The sequence below is a fragment of the Erythranthe guttata genome, chromosome 1 (assembly GCF_056151865.1).
Source record: "Erythranthe guttata isolate IM_541 chromosome 1, IM_541, whole genome shotgun sequence".
NCBI lineage: Eukaryota > Viridiplantae > Streptophyta > Magnoliopsida > Lamiales > Phrymaceae > Erythranthe > Erythranthe guttata.
The window spans coordinates 136,652-150,206 of NC_142533.1; the positions used below are offsets into that span (position 1 = coordinate 136,652).

The 13,555-nt window shown below is 36.3% G+C and overlaps 4 protein-coding genes across 4 annotated transcripts; 2 read left to right on the forward strand and 2 right to left on the reverse strand.

The window, feature by feature from the left end:
• Positions 1-210: 210 nt before the first annotated feature.
• On the reverse strand, positions 211-3,336 carry LOC105977008 (synaptotagmin-5-like). The gene is made up of 13 exons (XM_088825358.1): positions 3,095-3,336; positions 2,858-2,963; positions 2,723-2,772; positions 2,512-2,632; positions 2,298-2,419; positions 2,118-2,219; positions 1,940-2,014; positions 1,781-1,860; positions 1,544-1,694; positions 1,232-1,462; positions 837-1,130; positions 598-711; positions 211-497 (listed from the first exon to the last, which is right to left on the reverse strand). Exons 1-13 carry the CDS (start codon positions 3,197-3,199, stop codon positions 357-359), a joined length of 1,692 nt encoding a protein of 563 aa, XP_088681484.1. The 5' UTR covers positions 3,200-3,336; the 3' UTR covers positions 211-356.
• A 727-nt stretch (positions 3,337-4,063) lies between these two features.
• LOC105977119 (putative glycosyltransferase At5g20260) lies at positions 4,064-6,464 on the forward strand. Its single transcript, XM_013002388.2, has 3 exons — positions 4,064-4,197; positions 5,323-5,677; positions 5,757-6,464. The coding sequence occupies exons 2-3, from the start codon at positions 5,336-5,338 to the stop codon at positions 6,420-6,422; spliced, it is 1,008 nt and encodes a 335-aa protein (XP_012857842.2). The 5' UTR covers positions 4,064-4,197; positions 5,323-5,335; the 3' UTR covers positions 6,423-6,464.
• A 391-nt stretch (positions 6,465-6,855) lies between these two features.
• Positions 6,856-10,451, forward strand: LOC105977242 (putative glycosyltransferase At5g25310). Its single transcript, XM_013002542.2, has 4 exons — positions 6,856-7,419; positions 7,928-8,100; positions 9,213-9,564; positions 9,673-10,451. Exons 1-4 carry the CDS (start codon positions 7,147-7,149, stop codon positions 10,336-10,338), a joined length of 1,464 nt encoding a protein of 487 aa, XP_012857996.2. The 5' UTR covers positions 6,856-7,146; the 3' UTR covers positions 10,339-10,451.
• LOC105977243 (ACT-like superfamily protein) lies at positions 10,444-13,132 on the reverse strand. Its single transcript, XM_013002543.2, has 8 exons — positions 12,838-13,132; positions 12,604-12,683; positions 12,460-12,511; positions 12,263-12,377; positions 12,067-12,134; positions 11,208-11,879; positions 11,023-11,127; positions 10,444-10,944 (listed from the first exon to the last, which is right to left on the reverse strand). Exons 2-8 carry the CDS (start codon positions 12,672-12,674, stop codon positions 10,612-10,614), a joined length of 1,416 nt encoding a protein of 471 aa, XP_012857997.2. The 5' UTR covers positions 12,675-12,683; positions 12,838-13,132; the 3' UTR covers positions 10,444-10,611.
• Between the last annotated feature and the right edge of the window lie 423 nt (positions 13,133-13,555).

Consider the following 13,555-nt stretch of genomic DNA (forward strand, 5'->3'; position numbering starts at 1 on the left):
CCCAACCAGATAGATGATTCTGGCTTCACGTGTCAATTACAAACTTACCCTCCATTTATTTTCCACTCTTCTTAATAATGGCCAATGGTTCCTTCTCTCTCATTTATTTTATGTTGTGACGCGAGGTTGGTTGGTAAAAGTTAAAACAAACACCTGTTTTCATCAATTTTATTTTTTTTATTAAAATACATCAAAGTTGGTCGCTACCTATCAATCAATCAATATGCATGCATTAAAAGAATATTCAAGAGGAATTAGGAATATCTTTCAAATTAATTTATTCCCACTCCTTTCTTCTGTTTTCATCATTTAATTTACACCAAAAGAATAATAAATAAATAAAAGAAATGATTATATTATTTGATGATAGCTTGAGAAGTCCATTTGAGATGCAAATTAAGCTTTCCTTTGGCGGTTCCATCTACGTGAAAAATGTCTGTAAATTCCCCCTCTAGTATTGCCCTTGTCAGTGTCATTATGCATCTTCCCATTTTTTCCTGCACAATTCATCATTTTTTATTATATATATCTTTCAATAAATGCAGCAGATCATAAGCTTCTGATGATGATATATATTTATTTATTGAATGAATTTACCTTCCCAAACGTGTCGTGGTCGTATACTTCGAGGATTAGCAACTCGTGCAATCCATCCTCCACCACAAAATCAAACGTCTGATTCCAAACTGGATTCAATGTGTCATTCAACACCTGCATGCTTTTTTCAATTAATTCACAACATACATATATACACTTGATCAGAGTTTCGATCAAAAACTAATTTGGAGGATCCGGGAATTAATTAGTAATTAGTAATTAATAATGTGTTTGTTTACCCTTGTCTTGTTCTTTTGGTCAGACTTTTTCATAGTCAGTACGACAAAAGGGTCCGATTTTCCCATGAAATCAGTAGTTGGCAATTCCTCTGCAGACATCACTGTCACAGACAGAACTCCTCTGATTATAATATCCTTCTTCTTCGATGCAGCTTTTGGTGGATCCTCATCTGCTCCATCATCTGTTACTTGCTTAAGTGCCTTCTCCAGAGATGTTAATCTGAAATCCGGGTCGAACGGATTCATAAACGCACTCTCACTGCTCATTGGGCAGTATAACAACTCCAAATGCACCTAAGATATGAAAAAGTAGTGTCGTAAAGTTACGTTGAAGATATCAAGAATGAACAATGCTAAATGATCATGGGAAAACAAAACTAGCTATGTGGTCCCACCTGACCGCGGTTCTTGTTGTCTCGTTGGATTTCAAGATCCTTGACCAGTTTGAGCCACACGTCTTTGACCTTACCAGGCTCAAGCTGACGGAGTGGCATTTGAGCACACCCAATCAATTCAGCAGCTTGGATTCCTTCATCGTCGTAAATCTTTATCGTCAGGTTTTGAGTCACCACATCCTCAACTTCAAACTCAAAGTGCTCGTTCCATATTGGATTTATTTGATTATCCTAAAAAAGTACATTTAACTATAAACAAACTAGTGAAAAGGGGTGTGGAATATAATAAAGAAGCCAAAGAAAATTGTTTACTTTTGTTTTGCTTGTTTTTGTTCTGTCACGTAAAGGACGGATGAATATCTTTGCAAAGGGATCGGATTTTCCGATCACGTCTTTATTTGTTAACTCCTTTGCTTCAATGAGCTTCACTTCCAAAATTCCAACCGGCTTTAATTCTAGGTAACTGTAACATGAATCTTTTTCTTCATAAGATACATGCATGATTCAGAGAAAACAATAAATGATTTATTTTGATTTGTAATTATTGACCTATAATCTCCAGGTATTATGGGTATAATTTTACGGACGGGCCATGTGATAGAATCTTCAATAGCATCTCGTATTGTATCCTACAAATGCACAACATAACAAAAATTAGAAGCATGATGAAAACATGGTTAAATGCATATTTGTAAGGACAGAGTAAACCTCAAGGGCAGTAGATATTCCTGGAATTGATGATATATCACCACCAACCACTTTGAGCGTAAAGTCGAGATTTCTCTGCATGTATATATGAACATATCAACTCCCATTAATTAAACAAAAGATCAGTTTTCATGTACAACAAACAAATTAATGCTTAATTTAATTAGGACTCACGTACCTTCTCTCTCAAGGAATAACAAACAGCTCCAAAACATGGAATCTCGTCGACTAGAGGCTTGAATATTAGCCTGAAAACCCCCGTAAATCCAATATTTTTTACCTACACCCAAAAAGATACAGAATTCAATGTAAGATGTAAGCTTCTTTAATTCGTAGCATTCGAAAGATGGAAACGTACCTGTATTGGTAACGCTACGCCAACTCTAGTCTTAATATCGAGCACAATATTTGGATTTCCATCCCACTGCAAATCCAATTCCATTACAATCTCTTTAGGTTCACCTTCAATGATGGTAAATCCTATTTAACATTAAAAAAAACAAAACAATAGATATATGAGAATTAAAGAAAGAAATGTGCTGTATTTATGATGTGATCATGTATATTATAACCTGTGAATTGTGGTGCGACAGTGCCTAGAGTCAACTTAGAAAACTTGAGGGAAGCCAAAACTGCTGGTCTGTATTGCTCCAGAATTGGCTCCACCGAGCTTCTTATTATCTCCGAAGCAGCCTATGCCACAACACAACAAGTTTCCAGATAATCACACAAACCTAAAACCTATCCAATAATCGAACAAGTACATTCGAAAACGGAACGAACCTCGTCAACGTAAGGCCATATTTTCTCAATAAGGTGATTAAGCCAATTCACCTGCATAAGAAAGAAAATCAATACAAACTCCCTGCTAATGCGTATACAGCAACATATATATGATATGATATGTAATGCAGCTCAACTTCTGTCTTTGTGAAAAGACAAGCCAAGAAGGGTAGAATTGATCTGGAAGAAGTTTCCTCGAATCTTGGACTGTCATCCTCGAAAGAGCTGCTACTGCTGCTGCCTGTATTATTTACATTCATTCATTTTTCCACTATTATTTTATTTTATTTATCGTCCAAGAATAAATCAAGAAGGTTGACGTAATTTCGATAAACCTAAAATCATGGATACATTGACGTAAAAAATGGATACCAAATCAGTTCGACTCTTGGATCTGGTATTCTGGTAACGGGCAAAGCCCACCATCAAACCGAACCCTAATGCGAAACCAAGAATGTAACCCACTACGAATCCCATCTTCCAATTATTTATTCTTGTCGTCTCCAATAATCTGCTGCTGCAATTTCTTCTGCCCTATTATATATGTTGCCACAATAATAATAATGATAATCCATAATAGGGTTAATGTACTGTAAAAAATATCATCTTTTCTTAGCAATCAGAAGAACCAAAGATCGGTGTTTTTTATTTCCCCTTGGATTGAAAACAACAATTAATGGTGAAGCTGATTGGAGAAGAAACGATACATTGTGTGAATGGAGCTGCCAAACGGTATTACCGGTAAAATAGTGACGTGTCCATTTACCTAAATGGGCTTAAATGGAGCCCATAATAAAAGGCTCAATTACTTATGGAAGATTATTTTCCTTGTTTATTTTGGCCCAAGCTGATTAACTTTCCGTTTATAAAAAATTTAAATAAGGAATAGGGAACGTATTTATATCGTATTCCATATATTATTATGAGATGATAAATATGTGTAAACCTAGGAAAGTAGAATTCTCCGTTGTCAATAAGACTTGTGCACTGCGTCTCTCCAAATCTTTATATACCTACTTATTACCAACAATATAATGGAGACGAGTCTTCTTAAATTTCAGAAAAAAATAAACAAACTGTAGATACATACATAGCGATGGGTAGCGCGGCCAGTTTATCATCTCCATTGTTATTATACTCTTGTCTTTTTCTCATCCTCATCTTCTCTTGCCTCAACGCCCACTTCCACTTCCTCCCAATTTCTTCTTCTGTAATTTCCACGCACAAACAGGTCGGTGAAAACACACGCACACAATCATCGCCATGCATGTTTTGTTTCTGATTACTATTTGCTTTATTATTAACATATATATTTATATTTATTTTCTCCATCAGGTACATATAAAAAATGGCAATTTGGAGAGATTAGAAGAAGGGTTGGCTAGAGCTCGAGCAGCCATTAACAAAGCAGGACGAAAGAATGCGAGTTTCATTCCAAGCGGCTCCATTTACAGAAACCCTTATGCTTTTCATCAGTACGTTGAGCTTCTCTCCTCACTTCTTCATTACCTTCTCTTATTTATTTTAACCTTTTTTTATTAATCTATAAATATCAGCAAATCAATTCTAATACTTGTTAGAATAATTAAAAATTAAACAATATAATTAATTAAATTTATATTAGTTAAAAGATTATTAGAATTGTTGTTTATGTTGTAGCTTTGATTGCCCTCCTTTCCTTACCTTAAACCTAAACCTAAACCTAAACCACCCCTAATTTTGGGAGGTTAGAATATTGATGATTTTGTTTAGGCAATTAATTACATATCACTAGGCACATAATCATGGATTTAGAAGGAATAAAACAATAAAGAATGGCAAATCACATTAACTAGTAGTATTAATTAGTGCATCCTCAAAATATTAATTATCCAGTTGTAATTGGTATGAAGATCATAATTCATAATCCCACTAGGCAAGGATTTCAACAACTTATTAGCTATATAAACCAAGGGAAATAGAGGGAAATTTCTTTAGACTCACATAATATTTACTATATATTCATTAACATATATACTCCTCTTTAAACGTTTGTTATAATTCACACGATATATCCCTATTTTTAATTTCCTTATTTTGGGAAAAGTAGCAAATTAATTGAAAAAAAAAGGGAAAAATAACACACAATGGTAGACCTTATTATTGATAGTAAATGAATACAAAAGGAAGTTTAAATCGATAGTATCTTAAAAGTTGATATGTATGATTTGTATACGTGTGTAGTAGAAGATGAAGTAAACTCCACCGGTTGTAGCATAGAACAAATTGGTGAAATATAGACCTATGAAATTATTACTACTATCTGATGGGATTAATTCTTTAGCATTGTGTAATTTTAGTGTGGATTCATAGAATGCCTAAAATTGCAGCTATATATATATATATATATATATATATATATATATATATATATATATATATATATATATATATGTTGTCTTCTTTGATCTATTTTATAGAGATTTTTAGACGGAGAATACTTGGAATCAACTATTTCAAATTTAAATTATTATGCATACTATTACAGGAAAATTAATATTATATAGAATATGAATATTTTAATAATTACTAAAAAAAGTAAAACAATTGCATGTACACAGGAGCTACACAGAAATGGAGAAGAGGTTCAAAATATGGACGTACAAAGAAGGTGAGCCGCCATTGTTCCACATGGGCAGAATGAAAGGCATTTATTCAATGGAAGGTCACATGATTGATGCGCTTGAAGATTCTCACAATCAGTTCGTCGCCGCCGATCCCGCGGAGGCGCACGCCTTCTTCCTCCCAGTTGGGGTGGCTGAGATCATCCACTTTCTCTACACACCCAGAATCAACTACAACCGCAACCACCTCCACAGGGTTGTTGCTGATTACGTCACCGTCGTCGCCAATAAATATCCCTTTTGGAACCGCAGCTCCGGCGCCGACCACTTCTTTCTCGCATGCCACGATTGGGTAATTACTACAAAATTCATTCATTATTATATTCTCCGTAATGTAGTTAATCAATAAATAAATTAAAATTAATTCGCAGGGACCAGATGTTTCTAGTGCAAACCCAGAGCTTTATAAGAACTTCATCAGAGGCCTCTGTAACGCGAACGTCTCCGAGGGTTTCCGGCCGAACAGAGACGTTTCGTTGCCGGAAATAAATGTCCCACCAGGCCTGGCACTCGGCCCGCCGGATCTCAACAAATCCCCAAACAATAGAACAATCCTGGCATTCTTCTCAGGCGGGGCCCACGGACACGTGAGGGAGAAACTGTTCCGGCACTGGAAGGAGAGAGACGACGAGATCCAAGTGCACGAGTACCTCCCTAAAAACGAGAATTACTTTGAGCTGATGTCCCGCTCCAAGTACTGCCTGTGCCCTAGCGGTTACGAGGTGGCGAGCCCGAGGTTGATTGAGTCGATGCACGCCGGATGTGTGCCGGTGATCGTATCGGACGGCTACGCTCTGCCGTTCAGCGATGTACTTGATTGGAGGCGGTTCTCGGTTCATGTGCCGGTGGAGAGAATACCGGAGATAAAGAAGATACTCAAGGGGATTCCGATGGATGTGTATCTGAGAAAGCAGAAACAGGTTTTGAAGGTGAAGAGACATTTTGTTTTTAACAGGCCTTCTCAACCCTATGATTTGATGCATATGATTCTTCATTCCGTCTGGCTCCGGAGGCTCAATGTTAGGTTACTTACCTAATTAATTATCACACAATTAACATTGTATTTTATTAAAAACAAATCTTTTATTTCTTTATAAATATATTAATATATAGATTACACAAAAGTAAGTTTATTTTTTACTCCAAAAAAAAAAAGAAAAAGAAAAAGCCAAAAAAATACATTGTCATTCATTGCATAAAATAGTAAAATACAAGACTCAATCCAATGGATATGGTAGCCAAGAAAAAATAAATTAATGAAATCGGGTCAATATTTTATCATTCTAAATCCAATTTAACACACATAATCCCCTCCTATAAATAAATACAGATAGCTGATTATTTTTGTGGTAATTACTCATTAGCTAAGATTTTCATAATAAACAGATGGGATTTTGGTAACCAGTAAATTTTCTTTTTATATAAACGGACCATATTATATATTATTATTATATTATTCTATGAATCGGTAACCAGGAAAATTGATTATATTAATAATATCCCGTTGACATGGGTCAAAACAGTAAATTCCATTCACATTTTTCAAGTTCATAGCAGTACCCCACACACACGCATGTACAATACACACAGTCTATAATATATTCCCCCGCCTTTCCAATTCCACCTCCATATAACCGTCTCTTCAACAACTTCACACACTCACCGCAAGTGGTGTGTGGAAAACATATATATATATATATACTTACACTGCATTTATACGTAACCATCACATCATAAATCAAGTATACACAGAGGGGAGAGATGTCGACGAAGAACGGCGGCGGCGGTGGATTAACTTTGTCGATCGTAATCTCAGTTGTTTTAGCAACATCGGTAGCCGTTATTTTTGTCCTCGGAATCTTCTTCTCCGACGACGGAGCTAACGGATTCGGGTCGTTTAATAATTCGGGTTCTGATGAAGCAGATCATCAATTGAAGATACCGATGGTGGAGTTGGTCACTGCTGCTGCGCGTGATGAGTCCATAGCTGTGCTTTCTTCTGAATTCTCATCCAAATCCAAGCCAACTGTCAAAGTAAGCATTTCCCCCACACACACACACACACACACACACACTAAAGTGTGTTTGTGCGTTTTCCGTAGAAAATTTTGAATGTGAACATTAAATGTTATTTGCATCAAATGAGGTGTGTGTAAATTGAATTTATTTTCAGTTACATAATCTGCTAGCTGGAGCTAATTAAGTATAATGTTAATTGCCTTATAATTCTCCTGGATGAAGTTTAATTTAACACTAGTGATGGTCAGCACCCAAAATTAATTATTAATTAGGCTAAAATAGTAATTTAAGAGGTTTCTGGAATGGGTAAAGTTAGAGTATTTGTTGGTAAAGCTGTGAATTGATTGCATGTTCAAATTTTCTAATGACTATATATCATTTACTGTTTGATTAGTAGCTAGTGTGTTCTTCTTCTGTGTGTTGCTTATAAATTATAATAATAATAATAATAAAGTTGATTGCCAGCAGCATGAAATTATGATGATCTATTAATAATAGAATTAAATAAATATGAAATATGCAGAGAAGAGCAAATAGTAATAATAAAAAGGAGCAAGGATTAGCAAAATCAAGAGCAGCAATTAGAAAAGCAGCTTCTAACAGAAACCTATCATCGGCAATCATCAATATCAACAATAATGGCAGCAGCATTCTCTCCTCATCAGCAATCTATCGAAACCCCACTGCGTTTTTTCAGTAAGCTATTTAATTTCATCATTATTAATATCAAATTCCCTTAGTATCAAAGTTATGAAAATTATTCATTAATTTGATTAGCTTTGAAGTGCACGTACTCACTCGTTTAATATTCAAGATTTTTTTATCAATCATGAAATCGATTTTTACGCGTAGAAAAAAATGGCTTTTGGGGAACTTTCCTTGGAAGGTACGTAGCTTGAAAATTATAGAATATTGCACTAATTTTGAATAGCAAAAATAAGTTGTGGTTTAGAAGAGGGGGCTGGGGCTGGGGCTGGGGGAAGAGAGTCTTCCACCTGAAGCATGGGAGTGCTTTAGTGCGCACACTCATTGTTCCCTCTTCCACTCTATTATTTTTTTTCTTTTTTGTTCAATTATTAATTTTGAAAAAAAAACACTGAAATCCGCCGTGCTATACTATTACTCATTGCTTTTTCTTTTTGTATCAAACATAGCTCATGGTTAACTCTAACCCTTTTTGTCTATATTGGTGGTCCTTTTTTTTTTTTTTTTATTTCTTTGGATCAATTACAGTTTGAATTGATAGAAATTACAAAAAATTATCTTTGAATTAATGTTACAATAATTGAAAGAAAAAGCAAACACTCTTTCTTAAAATTCTATTAATTTCTGTTTATGTAGGATTGTATCATATGATAATTAAAAGCTCAACTCCTTTTGCACAGACAATACATGTTGACATTCACTCCATATATATTTCTGAATTTGGTCCCTTTTGGAATAATTAATAATCATGCTCCTTTAAGTATTCTCTATCGATCTGAAATTTACTTCATTTTGAGATCTTTCCAAAGAACGGGAAAATTATTTAATTAGCTCCTATGAAACATTTAACCTTTTAGTTATTAGGCTATAAACCTGCTTAAAACAGCTGTATTGTATTAGTCTGTAGTGATTGTGGCGTAAACAAGTAAAACTCATAGTACATTATGCTATCATTTCATCCCTTAAATCATTCCTCTTGCTAATGCATTGCCATCACCTTGCCCGTTTCTTCAAGCATACAGACAAAAGCCACTTTTAGCATATTACTGTTTTTATTTCTAGACTTTGTTGCTCGTATTAAAGAAAAATATATTATACTGCAGGAGTTACAAGGAAATGGAAAAAAGATTCAAGGTTTACGTATACGAAGAAGGGGAGCTACCAATAGTACACGACGGTCCATGCAAAGACATATACACTAGTGAAGGAAGATTCATACACGAGATGGAGCATGGTAACAATCGGTTTAGGACAAGCAATCCACGAGCGGCCCATGTCTACTTCATGCCTTTTAGCGTAACATGGATGGTCAAATACCTGTACACCCCCGACACGTACAATCTCACCCCACTCAAACAGTTTGTTTCTGATTACGTCAAACTCATCTCCGTAAAACACCCCTTCTGGAATACTACTCAAGGCGCTGACCATTTCATGCTCTCTTGCCATGACTGGGTATTATATATGCACACTATTTATTAATGAAAAAGTTGATCTTAAATCACCAAATTTATATACATATATGTTATTATCCTAATTGAATTTTATTTTTTTAATTTCCAGGCACCTCATGCGTCACGAGGAAATTCATTTCTATACAACACATCGATTCGTGTACTGTGCAATGCAAACTCCTCTGAAGGATTCAATCCACAGAAAGATGTGAGCCTGCCTGAAATTCATCTCTATGGCGGCAATGTAAATCCCAAGCTGATTTCACCTCCACCCTCCAATCTTTCGAGACCCTTCCTTGCCTTCTTTGCTGGTGGGCTCCATGGCCCCATTAGGTCAATTCTCCTACAGCATTGGAAGGGCAGAGACTCCGACCTCCGTATTTACGAATACCTCCCTAAAGATCAAGATTATTACGATTCCATGTTATGGTCAAAGTTTTGCTTATGCCCCAGTGGTTATGAAGTGGCTAGCCCCAGAATTGTTGAGGCCGTTTACGCTGAGTGCATACCTGTCATACTATCCGATCATTATGTACTGCCATTCAGCGATGTTTTGAAGTGGGAGGCTTTCTCGATACAGGTTGATATTTCTGAAATCCCGAGATTGAAAGAGATACTTTTAGGGGTATCGGAAGATAAGTATCTGATGCTGAAGGAGGGTTTGAGAGCTGTAAGAAAGCATTTTGTTTTGAACCAACCAGTGAAGAAATTTGATGCGTTTCATATGATCTTGCACTCTGTATGGCTCAGAAGATTAAATCTTAGGGTTGGATAATTAGTATTGGAACGGTATAGTACTTAAGATTAAAGTTATGAGCTCGAATGTTGATGCTGTACTTATATACTGCCCTGTATTCTTTTGTATCCAAAGGTAAGCAAGTTTTGTAACTAGTTGTCTTTGTTCACATGATTTACAAAGTTCGATATTTTTGCGATAGCAAAAATCTATATACATAATACTAGCTAATAAGATTATCTATGTACATTATAAAAATTATTCAAACTGTACAAAAAGAAAGCAGAAAAAAAGCAGCTGTGCATCATCTATTTACATGGCAACGAAGCCGTGGGAGAGGCGTTCGATCTGAAACTTCAATCTCTCACCGATAGACATAGAAGTAGGTGTAATTGGTTGAGAATGATCGGTTGTATATTCCATCACTTCAAGATCAATTGCACCAACTTCTGACTTGATTGACTTGATGAAGTCCAAGTCTACATTATTACCTGAAATATCCCTCACATAGAAAGCATTCACCGACTTCTCTCCTTGTGTCGCCACATCTGCTCTTACTACTGCAAGCCCGTTTTCCCTTAGTACCCGTGTTATGTCCGAGAGCAATCCCACCCTGTTATATGCACACAGTTCTAACCTCACCCCCTGCATTATTCATCCAATACACCATAATTAACTTATAATAATGGCATCATTAATATATACAAATTATAATAATAATACCTCACAAACCCTGCGTTCTATGGCTGCCTCTAAGCATTTCGCAACTCTGTCTTTCTCGCCCTCTGTGTTTAATGCACAGCCATCTGCATGTCTTATAAAGTACTCCTGTGAAAGGGAAAATTCAATTTTGTTTTTCTTCAATTTGATTATTTTTTAAAAGAAAAAACAATAAGAAACAAACGTACTTGATATGCATAGCCTCGGCAAGAATCAACGGAAGCGTGAAAGATGACATACTGCATGTCCGTAAGCGTGCATACAGTATCAAACATGAGCCTTCTCCTGTCCTTGCATTCAATGGTGACGATTGAATACCCCTTCTCTTCACAACTCTCGATCGAAACATGGCAGCCCCCCCTTCTCTCCTCATCATCACTGTCTGAAATCCTCGTTGGCAATCTTGCCTGCTGAAGTGGCGGCCCATCGAAGTCCCTCACAGAAAGCAGGAGCTGGTGCAGTCTTCGCTCCACCTTAGTGGTGGTGCTGGAATCCCCCGTGGGAAGGCCCGCGGGCTTCACTTCTTGCTGCTGGTTATTACTGCTGTTCTCTTCTTTGGCTGTGGTGGCCCGCAAAACGGTGGTCAAGTGGTCCTCAATAGCGTGGAGCCTGTGATCGTCTATGGGAGTGTCGGTGGATTGGTTTGAGATGTGGGCCACGCATGCCAAACGGGCGTTGTGGGTCCATGCGTGGACTTCGATGATGTTGCAACCAAGATCTACTAGTGCTGCTGATATCTCTGAAAACAGGCCGGGCCTATCTTTTCCGGTCATTTCAATTGCTTTAGTATCACCGAGAGGCAACTCCGGTGAGCTTCGGGCCTTTGCATTGGGGCTGGTGTTACTGTTTGAGCCAAGAGCCTACACTGTCTCTCTCTAAGTCAGCATTCATTAAGTCAACCAACAACCATCAGAAAGAAGAAAAAAAATAAGTTCTAATCTGATTGATTGTATGATGATTTGCCAACTCACAAAGCAAATCCTTAACAAAGAAAAAAGAAAGAGAGCAAGGTTGAAACAGATGTCATTGTATTAACATATTAATTACCTTCTGGATGTAGTTTATAACCCTTTGATCAGTAACTTTTTTGCCTATCTCATCTTTAACATGAAAAACTGCAGAGCACATCAGATCATAATTAAGTACCATATCGAGCTTGTTGTTTACGTTGAAATTTGATTTTTTTTTTATACAAAAAAAAAAGGAAAGTAAAGAAGGGAAGGGATGCAAAAAAAAAAAATACCATCCATAAACCAGCCAGCATCAGAAGAGATGTAGCCTTTAGATATGGTGAGATTCATATCCGTAAGGGCTTGCACGACTTCAAGGAGGAGGCCCTGCCTATTTACGCTGTCGATCTGCCATTTTTTCGATACATATGCTTAGAGATATTAATATTCACAGGTTGTCTCATAACAAAAGCGAATAATATGCATTTACCTTTACAATCGTGCAATCTTCTAAGCTTTCATTGTCTATGGTAACTCTGCAGCTGCATATCAAGAATGGGAAGAAATGATAAGCAAAGGACATAAGGTCTGGAGAGAGAGAGAGAGAGAGAGAGAGAGAGAGAGAGAAACTTACGCTGGACCAAATATTCTCTCTGGAAGGCTGTCAAAATCAGGATCAAAGTAAGGTGAGCAAACTGTATTCATGTTTGCAAACTGCATGCAAATAGGGCATGACAATCAGATTAAAGAATTTTCATAGTCAAAATGTATTTCCTGTTTAGACAAGATAACTTGTTGTTCGTGCTGGAAATGTTGGTACATTCCAAGAATGTTTGTGGAAGAGAGACAGTATCTGCGAGCAAATTACCTAGAAATTAATATATTGTTGTTCCACTTTACCAATGGAATTACATCATCTGCAGTCTATGAGAGAACATAAATATGCAACAAGGAAATTAGCTAAGCCCGTCGACATGATCATCGCCTTGCAATCTCCCAAGGAGACAAAAATGAAGAATAAAGATTATTTCAAGAAGAACAAAAATAAAAAAAATGAAAAAGAAAATAATGATAACATAATAAAAGAGAGAACAGACGAGAGAGAGAAGAAAGGAGTTTGTATTAATGAGACAAGTCTTAAATTGGATGGTGGAGTTTAATTTGCTAAGAAAAGTAAAGATGAATTTAATTTCATAAATCTATGTTTATGTTGTCCTTAAATTATGGAAAACTGGTGACAACTTTTAATGGTCGGTCTGTCGTCTTTAACGTTATTCTACTACTCCATTTCTAAGCTTTGTCCCTTCATTATTTCTTCATCTTCCAACTTTCATATTTTCAGTTCCAACTACACGTGTAATCCCATATGTCGTCAAACGTAATGATTCATTCTTCATTTTTTCTTTTTTTTCGGTTTGTTTGGATTATATAATAGTAGAAGAAGGTTCTGCACAGATTTGCAAGCCAACAAGTACACTAGATGGAGAGTGCAGTTTTCAATGTTACACTTGGTGAACTTCATTGAGTAGCATATTACTTTATAGATTCTCAGATTTTTATTATCCAAATTACACTTCTGATATCAT

Coding starts and splice junctions, on each gene's coding strand:
- LOC105977008 (XM_088825358.1), bottom strand. CDS start 3,199: ATGGGATTCGTAGTGGGTTACATTCTTGGTTTCGCATTAGGGTTCGGT. Junction 1,695..1,780: donor ATAATACCTGGAGATTATAG/GTCAATAATTAC, acceptor TTCATGTTACAG/TTACCTAGAATTAAAGCCGG. Junction 498..597: donor ACCACGACACGTTTGGGAAG/GTAAATTCATTC, acceptor TGAATTGTGCAG/GAAAAAATGGGAAGATGCAT.
- LOC105977119 (XM_013002388.2), top strand. CDS start 5,336: ATGGAGAAGAGGTTCAAAATATGGACGTACAAAGAAGGTGAGCCGCCA. Junction 5,678..5,756: donor TTCTCGCATGCCACGATTGG/GTAATTACTACA, acceptor ATTAATTCGCAG/GGACCAGATGTTTCTAGTGC.
- LOC105977242 (XM_013002542.2), top strand. CDS start 7,147: ATGTCGACGAAGAACGGCGGCGGCGGTGGATTAACTTTGTCGATCGTA. Junction 7,420..7,927: donor AATCCAAGCCAACTGTCAAA/GTAAGCATTTCC, acceptor TGAAATATGCAG/AGAAGAGCAAATAGTAATAA. Junction 9,565..9,672: donor TGCTCTCTTGCCATGACTGG/GTATTATATATG, acceptor TTTAATTTCCAG/GCACCTCATGCGTCACGAGG.
- LOC105977243 (XM_013002543.2), bottom strand. CDS start 12,674: ATGAATACAGTTTGCTCACCTTACTTTGATCCTGATTTTGACAGCCTT. Junction 12,512..12,603: donor GAGAGAATATTTGGTCCAGC/GTAAGTTTCTCT, acceptor CTTGATATGCAG/CTGCAGAGTTACCATAGACA. Junction 12,135..12,262: donor TGCTGGCTGGTTTATGGATG/GTATTTTTTTTT, acceptor TGTGCTCTGCAG/TTTTTCATGTTAAAGATGAG.